General features: G+C 43.0%; 1 protein-coding gene across 1 annotated transcript in view; it reads right to left on the bottom strand.

The window, feature by feature from the left end:
- SORCS3 (sortilin related VPS10 domain containing receptor 3) overlaps positions 1-19686 on the bottom strand; it is a 575638-nt gene that overhangs the window by 390601 nt on the left and 165351 nt on the right. Inside the window, exon 2 of the mRNA XM_081823577.1 lies at positions 13456-13523. Coding sequence (XP_081679703.1) covers positions 13456-13523 — 68 coding nt within the window. The remainder of the gene's footprint in view (positions 1-13455; positions 13524-19686) is intronic.

Raw genomic sequence — 19686 nt, forward strand, 5'->3', positions numbered from 1 at the left:
AAAGATGCCAAAAATACAGGATGAAGAAAGGCTCGTTTTTTAAATAAACAATGTAGAGGAAACTTGATCTCTACATGTGAAAGAATGAAACTAGACCCTTATCTTACACCATACACAAAAATCAGCTCAAAATAGATTGAAGACTAAAACCTAAGACTTAACACCATAAAACTGCTGGAAGAAAAAAAGTAGGCAACAAGTTTCTTGACATTGGCTTTGGCAATGATTTATTGCATATGATACCAAAAGCACAGTCAACAAGAACAAAAATCAGCAAGTGGGATTACATCAAACTCAAAAGCTTCTGCACAGCAAAGGTAACCATCAAAAGGAAAAGGCAATCTATGGAATGGGAGAAAATACTTGTAAATCATGTAACATCATGAATAAAGGGTTAATATTCAAAATATATTAAGAAGCCCTACAACCCAATAGCAAAAAAAAAAAAAATAGCCCAATTCAAAATATGGGCAAAAAAACTGAATAGACGTATAGATAAAACATACAAGAAAACATGCAAAATGGCCAACAGGTATATGAAAAGGTGCTTAACATCACTAATTATCAGGCAAATGCAAATCACAACCACAATGAAATATCACTTTATATCTATTAGGATGCAGATTAAGAAAAAAACAAGAGATAATAAATGCTGGTGAGTATGTGGTGTAAAGGGAACCCCTGTGTACTGTCAGTGGGAATGTAAACTGGTACAGTCACTATGGAAAACAGTATGGTCCTTTTACTACCATATAATCCAACAATACCACTTCCAGGTACACGCCCATAGGAATTTAAATCGCAATTTGAAAGAGATATCTGCACTCCCATGTTCACTGCATCACTATTCACAACAGCCAAGACAAGGAAGCAACATAAATGTTCACTGATGAATGAATGAATAAAGAAAATGTGGTATATACATACAATGGAATAATACTAAGTCTTAAAAAAGCAGGAAATCCTGTCATTTGCAACAACATGAAACTGGTGGGCATTATGCTAAGTGAAATAAACCAGATACAGAAGGAAAATGCATGATGCCACTTAAATAAGGAATCTAAAATAGTCAAACGCATAGAAACAGAATGGAATGGTGGTTTGCCAGGGGCTGGGGAGTGGGGTGGGAGAGGAAATGTGTAGGTATTAATCAAATGGTACAAAGTTCTAAGTTATACAAGATAATTGTGTCCTAGAGATCTGCTGTACAACATAAAGCTATAGTTAACAATACTGTATTGCAGACTCAAAAATGTGCTAAGATGTAGATCTTATGTTGAGTTATCACAAAAAATAATAATAATGAATAAAGAGGGCAGCAGGAAACTTAGAGGTGATGGATAAGTTTAGGGCATAGACCGTGGTGACAGTTTCACTTATTTCCAAACTCACCAAGTTGTATATATTATATATGTACAGCTTCTAGTATTTCTATAATATTTGTAAAGCATTTTTTTAAATGGGCCAAAGACATAAACAGACATTTCACCAAAGACAATACACAGATGCCAAGTAAGCACATAAAAAGATGTTCAACATCACTACCTATCAAGGATGCAACTTCAAACCACAAAGAGATATTACGGCCTCCCTCCTATCAGGGTTAAAATTGAAAATAGTGAAAACATAGTTGCTGGCAACGCTATAAAAAAAATTGGATCACTCATACATTGCTGGTAGCAATATAAAAAGCCACTCTGAAAAAGTTTGTCAGTTTCTTCTAAAACTAAACACACAACTACAAAATGACCCAGAAATCACACTCTTACGCATTTATCCCAGAGGGAAGAAAACACATTTGCACAAAGACCTGTACTCATATGTTCATAACAGCACTATTTGCAATAACCTAAAATGGGGAACAACCCAAATGTCCTCCAACAGGTAAAAGGCTAAACCACATGAGGAACATACATACATGGAATACTACTCAGCAATAAATAGAAACAAACAGCAATCTGGGTGAGTCTCCAGGGAATTACACTAAGTGAAAAGAGTAACCCTGGAAGGTTACATACTGTATGACTCAATTTCTTTAGCCTTTTTGAAATGAAACATTTTATAAATGGAGAACAGATTAGTGGTTGCCAAGGTTTAGTAATTAAGGGTCTGGGGAAAGGGAGGTGGTTGTGATTATAAAAGGGGAACACGAGAGATTCTTGTGAGAGAAATGTTCAGTATCTTCACTGCGGTGGTGGATAGACAAACCTACACACACACACACAAATGAGAACAATAAAACTGAAGGAATCTTAGAAGATTGGTGGATTGTAACAATGTCAATAAACTATTGTGATATTATATTATAGTTTGACAAAATATTACCATTAGGGAGACTGGATATAGAGTATACAAGTTCTCTCTGTATTATTTCTTCAAGGTGCATATGAATCTTCAATTATCTCAGTAAAAATTTCAATCAAAAATGTGTGTGACTGCAAATGGCACACCCATCCCAAATAATATTCTATAATCAACAACCATCCTTCATAAAAGGAACCGGTGAGAATTTGCAGATGATTAAGAGCATTTTATCTGCATCTCTGGGTGAGATGGTGGGAAGGAGGAATTCCAAAAATTAAGAATTTTAGACAAGATATCTAATCAATCATAATGCCATCATTTCTGAAGACTACTGGGACTATGTTTTGGAAATGTGGTATCAAGTTTTGGAGAACAGATATGGAAATGTGGTATCAAAAACTGAGAAAGTGCTCACTAACTACATCCTAAGTTTAAAATTATTTGGGGAGGTACTATGGTCAACTGAGACTAGTGTGGACTTTAGTTTTACAGACATAAAATCAAACTTCATCTCTGTTATCTGTTGATTATAAAAACCTCAGATTCATCTCTACCAAAGTGGGATAAAATCCTTGCAAGGTTGCTACAATTGGTATCTTTATACATAAAGCTCCTAGCACATTCCCTGACACATTATAAATGAGTCTTTTAAATCAGTAGTAAAAGTAAAGGGATGCTCTTTAAAATTTAGTGTATTTTGAGTCTTCTTTACATTAGAATTCATCAGAAAACATGTGATACCCTTGAAGGCTATTGGTCTAGTATTCCCAAAACACTTCCCTAGCTTTTTTCTAGTGATCCCAATCTCCCTATGCATAGGAATGAACAAGAAAGACAGCCTAGGCCAGGAAATTCTCACCCTCAAACATAGTTAAAGTTTCGACTACTTGACTCAAGTGGTCCTTTCAATTCTCTCTCAGGACTTTAAATCACCTAGAGAGTAGAGCCATGACATCCAGCTGCTGTGGTCCCTGGAGATAAAGAGAATCGAGCCATGACATACCATGGTCCCTAGAGATGCCTAGAATTTTGTCCTTCCTGGAGTCTCATTGTTATCTCTTCCCACAAATGCTGAGTGATCCCAGTATCCTTCCAATAAACCCTGTATCTTACCTAAATTAGTGATTACATCCATGGCTTGCAACCAAAAATTATGAATAGAAAGCCTTCCAAAGTCACCTGGAAACCATTTCCCATCTGTTGTGCTTTCCGATTCCCCAGGGAAGCTGGATTCCCAGCTGCCAACTCACCCTCATAGAGTTCATCTCAAGCACAACTCCATGGATAGCAGCACCTTATAACCATTCTCTTGTGGTGCCACTCTCTAAAATCAATGTTAATTGCCAATTAAACAAGCTTGATACTGACAGAATGCGAGCTAATTAGTAAGTGCCAGAGCTCATTCCAATTATTAACCTTTATGATTGTCATTTATAAAGACAAGGGTGCAACTATGGATTTTTGCATGAATGACTGTATTTCTCATTCTGAACCAGCCATAAAGACAACAGATAACAGGGAAAGGTGCTATGCTGGGGGCAAATTCCCCAAAAGAAGGTGTCACGCACCTTTCAGAAGCAAAGATGGCCATGATGTCTCTTAGGTTGGCAGTTACATCAGAATCAAGTGGGGAGCACCTTCAAACTATAAGCAACTAGATCTTGACCCCAGAAACTGGCTCAATAGGTTTGGAATAAGGCCCAGGAAACTGGCTTTTCTTGTATTTCCCAGGTGATTCTCATGATCCACCAGAATTAAAAATCACCTAGACAAATATCCAAGAAACCCATTCCCAGTCCCCAGTGCATCACTTGGCTGTAGATCTCTTATGAAATATGAATGGTGGCTGAGCTAGAAAGGCCAGGAAAGAATGATTACTAATGTAACATCAAGAGCAGGGGGCTGCTGAGAATGGAGAGACCTAGATTTGGGTCCCAGATCTGAAATCACTGAGCACCAACCCATTCGGGACCTTAGTTCATCCATTCATAAAATGGAATGTTCAATGCACACGCCTCACATTCCTCCCAGAAATAAGAGACGTGCCAGGCATGCATATGAGCAGTGACTACACATATTATACCAGTTTAAGAGATAAGTACCGCTGAAAGGGGGAGCTTTTGTAAGATAAACTCTATGTATTGCATTTTAAGACTTGACTTTAGCTTTAACTTGGGCACAAAGCATTTAGAAGCAATAGCAAAATGTGAAATGCTTCCTTTGTAAGTTCAGCAATTCCTGAAAAGAAACCTCACAGAAATGCAAGAGAAAAGAAGAGGGCTTTTTACCAGTTTATTGCTTCCCAAATAATATCTAGGGCAGTGGTCTTTGTGGAGAAGTTGCCAAAAGCCTCCTAAAGACATTTACAGCATATGTCCAACAAAGTAATTGACTACCAAATGATGAGAAAGTAACTATGAAGCTTGCCTAGCTTATCTTTATAGGCATTTTATACATATATATGTATGTACATGTGTGTGTGTGTGTATATATATATATAAAAGCAGGAATGGGGTATGTAAAAATCCACTCTCCTACAAACTTGGAAATAATAGGCTCTGTGCGAACTAAAAATTTTCCTTTTTTTTTTTTTTTCTCTTTTGGCTTCAAAGCAAATTCCAAAGGCCCACCTATCATAGTTTTACACATGTGAACATCTGGCAGGGAAATAAATTAAGGCTTACCTTAGAGAGTAGGGAAATATATCCCTTTATAAATGTTATTTTAGAAGGGACTGTCTGATCCTGTTTACTTATTAACTTCATTAGAAGGCTAATGAATCTACTGCTGAGAAAATGAGAGGGAGCTCAGGCTGGGGAAAGGGATGGGCAGAATTTCACACCCCTTCTCCAAATGGTGAGGTTATTTATGATCACGATAAAGTTGCACTGCATTTGGATGAAAGCGAAAACAACATGAAATAACAATCAACAGACACAATCCATACAAAAGGGTTACATTCTCTCAGCCACTGGACAAAAATCAAGATTTATACATGTCTGGGTCCTGCTCATAGAAGAAAAAAAAAAAAACTAGGCCATAAAAAGAACCCCTCTTTCCCATAATAAATAGGAAAACAGTAAATCTGTAATCCAGACCCCCTTCTCCAGTGTTCTCATTTCTCTATTCTCTAATAAAGGAAGATGTTTGAGGGCTCAATATTTAGGGCAAACCCCTTTCTCATTCTGTTTTTTGAAACAAAGACTTTCATAGATTTAATGATGCTCCCTTTGTTTAATGAATTTAAATGAAGTCATTTGGAGAGGTATTCTAGCTAACACCTGCCAACTGGCCACTATCCATCAGTGAGCAGCACGTTAGAAGAGCTGTGTCTGTGTTGTTGACACTACCCGATTTTTGACAGAAGGTGGACGTGCTCAGGACTGAGGCTGTTACCTGCTGCACATCATAAATCCCAATGTGGTGTGCTTCTTGTCTGATTTCCCAGGTTGGAAGAATCAGTGGACTTGGGAGTTAAAAGAGACTTGAGAGATCATTTTATCTCACACCTCTATTTATGAGGAAACAGAAGGATGGCAAGAGTAATCCAATTTACTGGTAACTGAGATGCGCCCAGAGCCCCAGCTTCCTCTGAGCTCACTGGTCCCTGGTCCTATCTGATGACAAGAAGCCACTAAGGTGCGCTGAAAATTATACATTCTGAGTAATCTGCAGCCTTACTAAACTGGAATCTCGGGTAGGGCCCAGGAATCTAGATTTTTAACACATTCCACAAGCAATTCTGAGGATGTGCCATGTGTGAGGCTTACACACGATCCCACCTTTGTTGATTACTTGGGAGGTAACAAAACTTTTCAATGGACTTAGATTCCCTTACGGTTGCATTAAGAAGAAAATCACCAGTAATAGATGAGTTAACTCAACACTATGTTAGGGGAACTTAAATCAGATTGTGCTTTGTATCCTGTATCATTATCAGCATCTGGTGTAGAAAAACCAAGAAAGGTGTTAACCTTCCCCTTTTGCCAAGCACAGATGAGTAGCCAAAGGAGGAGACTCCAGAATATTCTCTCAATAGAAGTGTATCATTGTCTAGGGGTACCTGGGTGGCTCAGTCGATTAAGTGCCTGCCTTTGGCTCAGGTCATGATCCCAGGGTCCTGGTGTCCAGCCCTGCCTTGGGCTCCCTGCTCAGCGAGGAGCCTGCTTCTCCCTCTGCCCCTCTCCCTTCTCGCTCTCTCTCTCTCAAATAAATAAAATCTTGTTGTTGTTGTTGTTATTTTAAGAAAAAAAAAGAAGTGTATCATGTCCAGGCATTATGCTCTTAGGATTCTAGATGTGTTCTGCACCCCGCCCTCCTAGAGATATTAGTACAACACTCATGTAGAACCTGGTAGAAGCTGCTGGGCTAGGAGAATGTGGACCTATGAACAAATAATAATGATTCTATTAAGTAATAACTAGATTGAAGGCACTTTGCATTCCATTTTCCATCTCACTAACTTCTCACAAAGCTCCCTTATCGTCATCCCATTATATTGTAAATGAGGCTTAGAAAATTAAATACTGCTCAAGGTGGTGCAGCTAATAAGCATTAGAGCTAGGATTTACATCCAGGCAATTTGAATCCAGGACCCACTCCTGTAACCACTACCCATATTCAATCCCACCTATTACTGGGTGTTTCTGAGAACCATGGGAACCACTAGTATATGAAACAGTCTTTCCTCTTAGGAGTTTCACACCCTAACAGAGAAATAAGATGTTTTATTTTAAACAGCAAAACAAAAAAATAGGTGTCATATTGATCACTTCTCTAATTCCTTCCTAGAATTGTTTTGCATCCTTTATAGAATGAGGTGGGTGATAATAATAAAAACATAGAAGTATTTCTATAGCAAGACCACTCATTGCAGAGTACACTGTTATTTTGTATATACATATTATTCTTGCATATGCCCGATGTTGTTTCCTAGTACATTAATCTTACCTCTCAACCAAACGAAACATTCCTTGAGGATAACAAGCATGACATAATTATCCTGCATCCCCCAGCAATGAGCACAGGGCTGCTTATATAATTGATGCTCAATTAATATCTGTTCAATTGAATGCTCTGGAACCCATTCAGGAGTTTTCACTAGATTTATTACTACCAAAAGCAAATAGAAGGAGGCCCCAGTTCTAGAGAGAGGATTTCACAGCCTGTATCATCAGGCCAGCCTTCAGGACTTCACATATGAAGAGCCTAGCGAATAGGACGGAAAGTTTTTAATTAACAGCCTAACAAAAAAATGTCATTCCAATCTGCAGTTTTGTTTCCATTAATTCACTCAGATTCAGCAGGAATTCCACTAAGGAATTGGGGTGAGCAGCTGTAGAGGGAGGGAAACACATAAATAAATCATGAGTGTCATTAAAATTTGTAAACTAATAACTTCTGGGAAGTCTTAGCAATTATTATCAGGGTTTTCTTGGCAAACAAAAAATTAATAAATCCAAAGGTCTCCATTTTCTATTTAAAAAAAAAAAAAACAGCATCCCCCAGAAAGGTCACTGACGGAACAATTAGGGGAGGGAATAAATAGTCCAGTCAACAGCTTGCAGACCAGATGAAAAGTCACGGGATTCCCCAGTGGCAGAACGATGAGACAACTCAATACAAGGAAAGTGACGGGCTGAGGCAGGCTGATGCTGCAATTGATCTGGGGCCACTGTGCTTTAGTTCCGATCACCAAGCCCTTCTTTAGTGCAGACCAAGGGCTAGGCATTGTAGATCTAGAAACAAAGGCTCACGGGCCCTGCTCTTGAGAGGCTCCCAGGCTGGAAACAAATCACAACACAGCGTAAGTGATGCTAGTGGTGAGCAGAGGAGGGGTACCCACTCAGGGAGGACGGGCAGGGAAGCTGCTCAGGAGGATGTGTGCAGGAAGTGGTAAGCTCCAGAAACACCTTAACCAGGAGCCCCTGCATCAGCTCTGCAGGCCCCAGGAGAAATGGTTGAGCAACCTGGTTGCTTTTCTTTTTCTTTTATTTTATTTAAAGATTTTATTTATTTGAGGGGGAGGAGCAAAGGGAGAGGGACGAGCAGACTCTGTGCCCAGCGCAGAGTAGAGCTTGATGCGGGGCTCAATCTCACAACCCTGAGATCATGACCTGAGCCGAAAGCGAGAGTCGGACGATCAACCCACTGAGCCACCCAGGTGCCCCACGCCAGTTGCTTTTCTAAGAGCACAGTGTGTCTCCCGCTGTTGTCAGGTAGGGGAGCTAGCAGAGAGAAGCAGCTCAACTACCAGGTGACACGATGATGACCAACTCTCCCTGCGTGTTTTCCACGGGTAGGCACTGTGTGCCAGGCGCTTCTCTAGGCAGCTTATGCATTTTATTTCATGCGAAACCTTGTCCCCATGCTGTGAGGTGGGAGCCAGTATAGTCCTCATGGTACAGCAAGGACACGGAGGCACAGAGAGCTGAAGAAACGTGTTCTAGGTCACTCAGTGGCTAAGCGGAGGAGCGTGGACTTGAACCTAGGCCATCAGTCCCGGAGCTTCCATTCATAATTATTTTGATGAGGAGGAAACCGATCCATTGATGCTGGGTCCCCTGCTTTTATCGCATCTCTCCTCCTTGGGTCAGGCTTCTATAAACTCTAACGGTGCTAGGTGTCAGCACCCCTCCTCACTGATGGGTAGCCTCCAGACTTGACACATTATGGACTGAAAACGCCCTGAGCGTGAAGCCCTGGGTCTTTTAAAAAATGTCAGTTCCCAACCTCATTAGTCTATAAGCTTGAATCCTATATGGAAAATGTCCTTTGGCTAAGGAATACCAACAGATGGTTGTGCTAATAACCAGCTTACACAGCCATCTTGTGGTGGCAGAGAACAAAGTTTGACCCCCTTCAGTGTAACAGCACCGAGGAGTTTCTGAAAGAATGTCACGGGGGCCAAGCTACTGGCCCCCTATTGAATGCTTGTAAACAGTCTTTTGTCTATTTAGAAGTAGATGGCCTCTGAATTATTAATCCAGTGAGGCGAATAATTCTATCACACTGTAACTTGGCAGGGAATGTCATCTTGTCATGACAGAGGCTACTCCTATACAGAAAACTGAAGAAGAATTCCCAAATTCAATTTCAACTTGGTTAAGCATGTTGGGCCAAATCATGAAACTGTGTGTTTAATTTAGTTTCTTTTCTCTGCACACTGTATTAGTGAGGGAGATCACAGTGCTCTAGGCTCGAACTGCAAAATACATAATCATTACCAGGACAGAAAAGAGAATGGGAGACACAGATCTTTAGGGGATGAGTAGGGCAGACAATGAAAGGTTTGAAGAAACTCTGTGAGGCCCCAGCACATTGGAAAATTCCCCTGAAGTTTAGAAGCGGCCCCTTTTCTCACTCCAGTCCTCTCCAGGGGTTGCTAAGTAGGGTTTTATCAGACCTGTGGATCCCTGGAAACACAGCACAGAAATGCATTCGTATAGAACATCTACCCAGAGGGAAAGCCTACATTATCCACCAGCTTTCCAAATCCCAAATCACACTCTGCATTACCCTCTTTGGTTTGGCCCCTTCTGTGCACATGATGAGACCCCAAACCCTTCCTCCCTGGTCCAAGGCGAGCTGTTCTCTCTGCCTCCTGCTTGGCTCCTTTCTCTCCTGCAGCCCAGGCTTACCTGGCCATTGCCCTCTGCTAGAGACATTTTTCCACTTCTCATTTGCCAAATCATAACCCATTCGTCAGTCTAACACCCAGCTCAGAGAATCTTATCTACAAAAGAACATCCTTGTGTCGCTAGAAATTGATGCTTCAGTTCCCTCCAATCAGCACAAGGAACAACAATCTAAATCACTCTTCTCCCCTCCCTGATCCCCTGAAGATCTCTGCTAATTCATCCACAACACAGAATACATCCCGTTGGTGCCCTATAATTTCCACCACATGGACCCTGGCATCAGTGGATCCTTATAAACAAAGTCAATAATGGAATTAACACTACACAAACACAGAGGGTTACAGTAATCATTAGTCATTACAATTAAGTGAACACTTCCTAAATGTGAGTCACTGTCTTAAGGGTTTGTACATTTATTATTTCATTTAATCCTTGCAATCCATCCATTAATTCATTCACTGAGCAAACATTAAGGATCTCCTGTGTGCCAGATACTCTTCTAGGTGCTGAGAGTACAGCCCTGAATTAAAACGGACGAAAATTCTGCCTCCACAAGCTTAGATGTTAGTGGGTGTAGGCAGACAATAAATCAATCCATAAGTAAAATATTTAGCATGCCAGATGGTGATAAGTACTAAGGAGGAAAATGCAAGCTGAGTGATGGAATGTGAAGTCCAAGGGAAAGGCCTCCCTGATTAGGTGAACAGAGAGGGTAAGAAGCGAGGTGCTGTCCGGCCCTGTGGCCCCGCCGAGGGGAGTGGAGAGCCAAGGGTAAGGGCTGTGGCGGGGAGAAGGTGGCGTGTCTCAGCAACAAGGACGATGTGGTTGGAGCAAAGGGAGCTTCTGCACTATCTCCAACTTACATTCAGGGAAAGAGAAATGGGTTGAATGGTGACTACCCGGAAAAAATACGTTCAACATCCTCATCCCCAGAACCTGTGATGAACCTTGTGTGAAAGAAGGATCTTTGCAGGTGTAATTAAGGATCTCAAAATGAGATCATCCTGGATGATGCCGGGGGTCTAACTGCCATGGCTGAGTGTCCTCATAAGGAACAGGAGAGGAGAGGGAGCAGAGGAGGGGCTGTGGGGACTGACGGAGGCGGAGAGGGAATACCGCACCCACAGGGAATGTCAGCAGCCCCCGAGCCTGGAAGAGGCAAGGGTGCTCCCTAGAGCCTCCCGATGGAGTGTGGCCCTAAAGATACCTTGATTCCAGACTTCGAGTTTCCAGACCTGAGAGAGAACACATTTCTGCTGCTTTGGGCACCCAGTCTGGGGTACTTTGCTACAGCAGCCCCAGGAAACTGATACTGAGAGGTTAAGTAAAGTTCCTGCAGTTACAGAGCTCTTTGGGCGGGCGAGGTGCGACCCGAATCCTGGCAAGTAGACATCAGGGTGTTCTCGGGGCCACTCGGCAGCCTGCAGTCTCTGCTACACCCCAGGGAATATACTGGCTATTATGACCAAGGGCCACACACTTCATTACACAAGGGTCTCGAGCTGCAAGCACCTGGCCTGGGTTCCCTGGTTTTGCCTGGCCCGCCCCTAGAACTAGCCAAACATGGGCTTCCAGGTAGAGCTCTTGCCCATTGTACGGACAGGATTTTCTGGCTTGTTTCATTATTTGCCCCCAGAAGACAGCATGGGAGTCAGGCTTAAGGTATCAGCATGGTATCACTGGGATTAGATCTGAGGGGAAGGTTTTTGAGGCTCTAATTCCCTGGGAGTCCTGTGTGAGTGGAAATAGGCACGCTGTCATCTATTAGACGAACCCCAGTTACTTATATCTCTGCCAATTTTCACTGAGCAGCAAAAATTAGGTTTTGGACATCCTGTGCAAATGGAGGCAGGCCTGGGTCGATATGAGCAATTAACCCCTAAATATTTAATAGATGCTCTAACTGCTCCCCCTCCCTGGGAAACAGACTCTGGCTAGTTCTCCGCAAACAAACAGTTCAGATGAAGAAGAAGCACGGCACACAGATACTCAAGCCCCAGCCTCGTCTGGTTCCAAGACCACAGGAAACCCTCAGGACAAGGCTCTGGGGATGATGACGCAGCCAAGTGAATGGCCTTTGGGGACAGTGTCCTCCCCAGGGTTTACCAGTGATGAAGCAAAAGGGATGGACACACACAGCCTTGCCAGAGTGTGAAGTGCCGACTCACGGTGACTGATGCAATTTGCTGTTGCCCCGTGTGACTGTCGGCAGTGAGTACGTCCGTGTGTGTGCGCGCACGCGTGGGGTGTACAGAAGGGCGAGTGCGCCGATGCTCCCCATCCAGAGCAACGCCTCAGGTCATGGCTTCATTCAAGCTCTCTCCGACCAAACCCACCTACATCCTCCCTCTCCTCATCCCCTGCGGCCAGCATCCCATTGGAGCAGACTTACCCAGTAGGCACAATGGGCACAAGGCTTAGTATTAGTCTCAGGGGTAGAATTTAGTGATTCATCAGTTGCATACAATGCCCAGTGCTCATCACATCACATGCCTTCAATGTCCATCAGCCAGTTACCCTATCCCCCCACCCACCTCCCCTCCCGCAACCCTCAGTTTGTTTCCTATAGTTAAGAGTCTCTTATGGTTTGCCTCCCTTTCTGTCTTTATCTTATTTTATTTTTCCTTCCCTTCCCCTATGTTCCTCTATTTTGTCTCTTAAATTCCACATATGAATGAAATCATATGATACTTGTCTTTCTCTGACTGATGTATTTCACTTAGCATAATACCCCCTAGTTCCATCCATATCATTGCAAATGGCAAGATTTCAATGAACTTTTAGGCTGAAAAAAGTTTTCATATACTATATTAATACATTTATCTTCATACCAATGCTGTCGTAAAATATACATTTCTCTCTATATTAAAATATATGTATTATCAATATACATTTTAATATATGTGAAGTTAAATATATAGTAAATGGTTATTAAATATATAAACTTGTTAAATATATAGTATTTATTAAATATATACATTAAATTTACTAACATACATATGTGTGTATATATATATACACACATATATACGTTGATTTTTTTTTTAAGGAGCCCACGAAGGCCACTGTGTGGACCTGATCCCCACGTGTCTATTCTCACAAGTACAGGTAAGAACCACCGAGCTCACAGATGCAAAGGACTAGAAACGGTCCGTGGGCCAAGACTCACACCCAAGGCAAGAATCCCCCCTCCAGCAGGCTCTCCTTGTTCTGGGTAGGCTCTTCTGCTCTCTCTAACCAGAGGTATGTTCGTCAAGCAGAATGAGACACGGCGGGAACACAAGAGCAACAATGGTGCCAAGCAGAAGGTGTGACAGGCCCCCAAAAAGATAAGCAGAGTGCCAGGGGAATTCACAGGTGGGGCCATCCATTCTACCCCGGGCATTAAAGAGGTCTCCCATGAGGAGGACTGTTTTCTGTCTCTTCCAAAATGTGCTTCCCAACCGTGTGGCTGGCATTTTTTTCGTGAGCCAGCCCAGAGTAGCTTGTTAAGAACCTCTAATCCACTTACCTCCACAGCGAGCTCTCAGTCACGCTCCCCAGATTGAAGTCATATAGCTTGGTCAGGATAAGTATCACCTGCAATGGGGAAGGGGAGGAGGGCAGAGGAGAGGAACAAAAGGGGAGAAAAAAGGAAGCTTACTTTAGTTTGTGTAACAATATACAGTTCATCTCAAATCACCCAGAGGAGGGCTTAGTATTTATCCATTGAGTGGAGGGGTATTATAGGATCAAGCAAGGGAAAACAGTTATTAATTAAATGCATCCCGTAACTGGTAGCATTTATTTTAATCCTGACGATGCTTTGCATTTGAAATAAAACATGCCAACAGGAATTAACTGGGTATCGACAGTTGTTTCTCTACATCTGTCCTCCTTGAAAGCGAGGTACCGGCCGGCTGGGTCTGAGGGCTCCTCCAGCCACCCGGGGATCAGAGGCTGGGCTCGCTTTTGATCTGAAGATGACTCTGACTTACAGACTTGGACCTAAAAGGGTAAGAAGGAACTGGGCCTAATTCTATCCATCTACAGAGAGGCTCAAAGAGATTTTGTGTTTCCATCACTAAGGCCTCGGCAGCCACAGAGACTTGAATGGCAGGCAGGCCCAGTCCCCAACATCCTCTGATGTCATCTGCCATCTACCAACCGGCATCTGTCCTCCTCATGGAGTAAGCAGGGCATTGGACTCCCCTGGACTCCAGGACCACTTTCCTGACTCAGTTGAAATGAAGAAACCCAGAAGGAAGCTGTACGTGAAAGAGAGTGGGACTTTCTGTTACCGTTAGCAGTTTCCTGAAATGGTCTTGGGCTGCTCAGTCTGGTCCTATGCCCTTTACACCTCTCCCGCAGGAGACTGGGATACCAGACGTTCCCCTGGCTGCCCCGTGTGTGCCCGGGCAGTGGCTCAGGCACAACTCTGAACCGACAAGGATTTCAAGCACGTGCACCTAAATTGATTTTAATCAAGACGCAGGTGCCTAATAGACAGTGCCTGCCAGCACACGTGATAATCCAGTTACACATAATTGTGTTTATCTAAATTTAATGCACAACTCATTTCACTTTTCTCAGCTCCTTCCCATTCCACAATTTAACTTCCTTCAGTTCATTTGCACAGCAGCCATTAAACTCTTTCCAAGATAATGAATTTCTGCTACCAAGATGGAACTTTCCCATTCTAAGTATCTATTTAAGATTAAAGAAAAATAATCAGCCATTATATTGAACATTTTTATGGCATTTCACTGACAACAGAACACTCACTTTGAGATGTATTCTCATCCAGCACCCCATGGGCTCGGTCAGCACAATTTCCATTCCCTTTATGTAAGCTAAGAAGAAATTAGAGGCAAGGATGTGACCCATTATAGGTCAGACAGAGTCCATGGCAGAGTTGGTTTGGGATGTTCAACTTCCCTGCGGTGCCATGACTGGAGGACTCTTCTCAGAGTGCGTTCTTTGGTGGAGAGTGGTGGGTGGGCGAGAAAGAGCCAAGCCAAGAAAAACATCAATGACATGGCTATTGGCAGAACAGGAAAATCTACCAACTGCCTGTCCTATTAACACAGCACAACAGCAAGGAGTGTGCATCCAGTGCAGAGAATTGCTCCCCACAGGCACTCAGTGGCCCTTGCCTCTCCCACTCAGAGAGAGTTCCCTCATTTATAAAATTCATGGGCTAATGAAAGCAAGGGATTTATCCCCACCCTCCCCAACCACATGCCTAGGAATGCACTGGTAATTCCCGTTCGCTGGATTAACACACACACCTACACACACACAGCAGACTTCATTTCCCCTTCATTTTACCTTCTTTCATTGACAAAGGCATTCACACCATCACTGTGTAAAACCGTGGGCTGGCTGTGTGCTGGCCAACCCAAATTCTGGACAAACAAACTCCAAATGGCTCTTCTAGAAATAGGTCAGAACACCCATCCAGAGCTCTGCAGGAGCAAATCAGGCCATTTCATTTTCTCCCAATATCAAGCTTTCATGGACATCAAACAATCTCCAAAAAGGACAAAGTCCACATAGAGAGAAGAAAGAGGTGTAGGGGGTAAGAGTTCCACTTAACCAATAGAGCTTCTAACAAACAACAGGGTCTGGAAAGCCCTGGATAGAACCCAGAGCTGTTCTCATTCTATCAGTCTCCTTACTCAAAGTTTAGACCCTCTTCTTCCCTCCCTCCATCTTCTCTCTGTCCTTAATGTTTCTTGTTTATCTAATCTCATGTTGGTGTCGGCTTCTTGGGGGCTCCAGACAGACACATCCTTCCATACCTCTATGACTATTACTTCTGCCTTCATGATAGATAGTTCCAATTCTGGCTCTTGATTTGTGCACTTTCTTGGTTAGAAATCCTTGCTGGTTCCCTCTGCCTAAGGATGAACTCCAGACTCCTGAGCCTGTTACATAAGGCACACGCACATATGTACACACACACACACACACACACACACACACTCCTCCAACCACTTTTCCACAGTTCTCAAGACACTGTCTTCTGCTTTAACAATCCAAGTTTCTCAAGGGGCTGCAAATAAACCAAACCTGTTCTCACATCTCTGCCTGCTTGCTTTCATGCTGCGTTCTATCATCTATGTCTCAGCCTTTTATTATCACCTGCACGTGCCTGCCTGTTGTTCAAGAAACAACTTAAAGCCCACCTTCTCCAGGCAGCCTCCTAGGACCAGCCCAGCCATCAGAGTGCTTGCTCTTCTGAAGTCCTATTGCACTTAAAACGGAATTACATAACTTGGCACTTAGTCAAACACTATCCTGATCCCTTCTGGATATCACAGGATTTGCCTTCTCAACTAGATTGAGGCGGGGTTTGTGGTTTGTTCTTCTGTCTCCCTAACAGGTAAGCTCATCATGTCAAAGGTTCCTAAAAATAATCATTTTTGAGTCAATCAATGAAGGATAATGTTGTTTTAGTGATAAATCACAGTCTTGAGATGGGGATGGTATTAATCGAGTCTATTTCCCTCATTGTACAGATGAGGAAACTGATGCTCAGAGAGAGGCCAGGACTCCAGTTAATGTCTCGATAGTGTGTGACCTTGACCAAGTGCCCAGAGCACTGTTCTTCCACTCCATGAGTAGAGCTAGAGCTTCACCGTGACTGGAAAGCCTTGTAAATGCCGATTCTCTGGTCCCACTCCCAGCAAGTTTGACTTGGTAGGTCCTGGGTAGGGTTCAGAAATCTTCCTGTGGTAACCAGAGAACCACACTCGGGAAAGACTCCATCCTACCATGATTCCTCTCCCAACTCTGTGCTGTGGTGACCCCACCCTTCCACCATGCTGAGATCCTCATCTAGAGAAGCATCCCTTCCTTTAAGTGGAGTTGAACCTTACAAAGAAAGCACGCAGTAAGAGATGTAGGAGGAAGATGTCTCAGCCAAATCACCCCTGCATTCCTCAGAAGAAAGGTCCAAACACTGAGAACTGGGGGCTGGAAGCTTCTTTTCCCCAGGAGCCAGCACAGAAGGACAATAATAGAGCTATGAAGAGATGATAATGTAACCTTTAGCCTTAAGATATTCTGTGCCAAGCAAACAAAACCAAGAGTGAAACAAAGCCTGCCCATCCCTGGCTTCTCTTACCACTCAGAGCCTTCCAAAGGCCTCCAGAGAGGAGGGAATTAGCAGGGAAGAAAACTGAAAGCAGAGGCAGTAAACCCACTAAGCCCCAGACTGCTGGGCAAGTACACACATCAGAAGGGGAAGACACGGGAATCACCAGTGGGTGGGATGTGGCACAGGAAGGGTAGCAGGGCTAGTCCGGGATCCATAGCAAAGCCTGACTTGACTCCTCTTCAGCAGATGCCCCCAGAGAAGGGCGGACAGTCAAAGTCAACAAAGGAAAAGCAGTGAGCAAACATTAATTGAACCCCTGCCATGTAATAAACACTACACTAGGTGCTTCTCAATCCTCACAACAAACTTTTGAAACTGAGCAAGTGTAACATAATACCCCCATTTCACAGATGAGAAACCTGAGTTCCAAGAGCTAAGCAAGTTGCCCCCCACCAAGGCACACAACTAGCAGGAGACAGAGCCAGCATTCCCACCCATGGGACACGCCATGCTTGCCCTGCTCGAATGCAACCTCCTCCATTCTGCAAATGTGATGTGAGCTGGTTGTATGTGAGGCAATGAGTAGTCATACACATAGGAGAAAAGCATATCCCTGACCTCAAGGAGTTGAGCATTTACTCATGAATTTCACAAATATTTACTGGGCTCTCCTTGGGTGAATTAGAAAGGCACCTGCTAAACTCTGGGACTCAGGGAGAGAGCCAGCGCTCAAGGCCTAAGGGTGAAGGTAACTTTTGTTGTCTTCGTTCTTGGAGAAGGTAATAGGAAACAGATATGGAATGAGAAAAGAGCTAGACAAACTGCTGGGAGACCGGGTTTGTCAAATAAGCTCATTTTTTACCTAACTGGCTATAATCCTGGGAGCTTTTAGACAGCAGGAGAAATGAAAATAAATTGGAATAATTCATGAGTAAATAGTATCTCTCTTAATATAAGCTATATACCTACAGACACATACATATAGAGTGTGGAGAGAAGTCCCTAGACATGTATGTGGGTGTATATATAAATATAGTTAGAAAGGCCCATGGTATATAGAATGAGTACACACACACACACACAACCTTAAATTGGCATCTGACCTCTTCTCTGGAATTACACTCCGGTTATTCATCTCTCATAAGCTTCCATCACACAGGGTCAGTGTGACTTTTCCATATGTCTGACTTGTCTGTTAGAGTGTGGCCTCACTGAGGTTAGAAATCAGGTCTCATTCAACTCTGCATCCCCAATGCATAGCACATCACTTGGCAGGCACTACACAGGGTCCACTGAATGAATTATGGATACAGGACAATAAAAGAAGAGATGAGATGATAAATGTATTTGAGAGGTACAGATAACGTGCTATAAGAGTTGAAAAGAAGAAGCAATTAAGTCCATAGAATGTGACCAGAAAAGTCTCCACGAAGGAAAGATTACATGAGCTGGAACTTAAAGTATGGTAAGAATTTGGCCATACTAAAATGGAGCTCATTCACTTTCTTTCAGTTTTTAATTGAACAGAGATAGATGGGGAAAAAGGAGGGGGAGGGTGCCTTTGGAAAGGAGTAACGGAGCTACAAGGAGCAGCATGGTAGAGTAGAGTAGCATGGGTCATCCGGGGCAGGAGCAGTCATGTGTTGAATGCAATGTCATGTGTACACGAGCCACTTGGAGACACGGGCCATGCCAGGTCAGGAAAGAAGGCACAAAGGACAATGGGATCATGCAGGAAAGACAGAGGAAGCCCAACCTGTGGTCAGCTATGGGTAGATAAAAAGTTTTATAAGAGTGAAGAGGGTGATAACAAGGGAGGACTATATTAAACCAAGAGACTTACTATGTGTGTATATATAATATATACAAAATATATCTAATAAATAATATATAAGGGGGCTAATTATAATAGGAGACTTACTATATATAATATATACATAATATAAGTAATACATATATTTAGGGACTATATTATAATAAGGGACTTATATAATAAGGTGACAATAAAGGACATGGCTAGCCTCTTACAAAATCAGCTGGTGCTATCTTTGATGACCATCCACCTCCACTTTTCTTGTCCCCAGGCATCTAGTGTCTTCTGCTACCCCCAGATGCTCAGGCCAGCCCTCAGCTAACTGCCTGCTCTTTAGACACACACTGAGCAGTAACTAATGTCTTTATTTCCCATTTCCCTTTTCTCTTCCATTCATCTATTCCTGACTTATGCCAAGCACAGTATAAGATTCTTGGTGATAAAGTGATCAAAAGAGAAATGGCGGCTGTCCTCATGAAAGGCAAAGTCATCCTCAACCTGCTGCTTCCAGGATTATCTATTTGAACTCAGGAGTCCAAGTCTCTGGCAGAGTTGGGGAAAGTATTATGTGGGGGCAAGGGAGCTTTCTATACTCTTCCCACCCACTTCCTATGAGAGAGGAGGTACACACACTCAGAACTGCAGACAAAGAAAGAAGTCTCTGCCCCATTCCACCTCAGAACCTTCCAAATGTCCCTGTGTCTAGAATCACTTACCCCCCTGGATCTAGCCATCAGTCTCCTGGATGGGGTTTGCATGGCAGCCTGGAAATAACAGAACACACGCAACCTGAGGGCTGCATCAAAACCCAGTCTCACCATATGCTACTGCGTGAGACTGAGCAA

Source organism: Leptonychotes weddellii, chromosome 6 (assembly GCF_054177405.1).
Source record: "Leptonychotes weddellii isolate Sample4059 chromosome 6, ASM5417740v2, whole genome shotgun sequence".
NCBI lineage: Eukaryota > Metazoa > Chordata > Mammalia > Carnivora > Phocidae > Leptonychotes > Leptonychotes weddellii.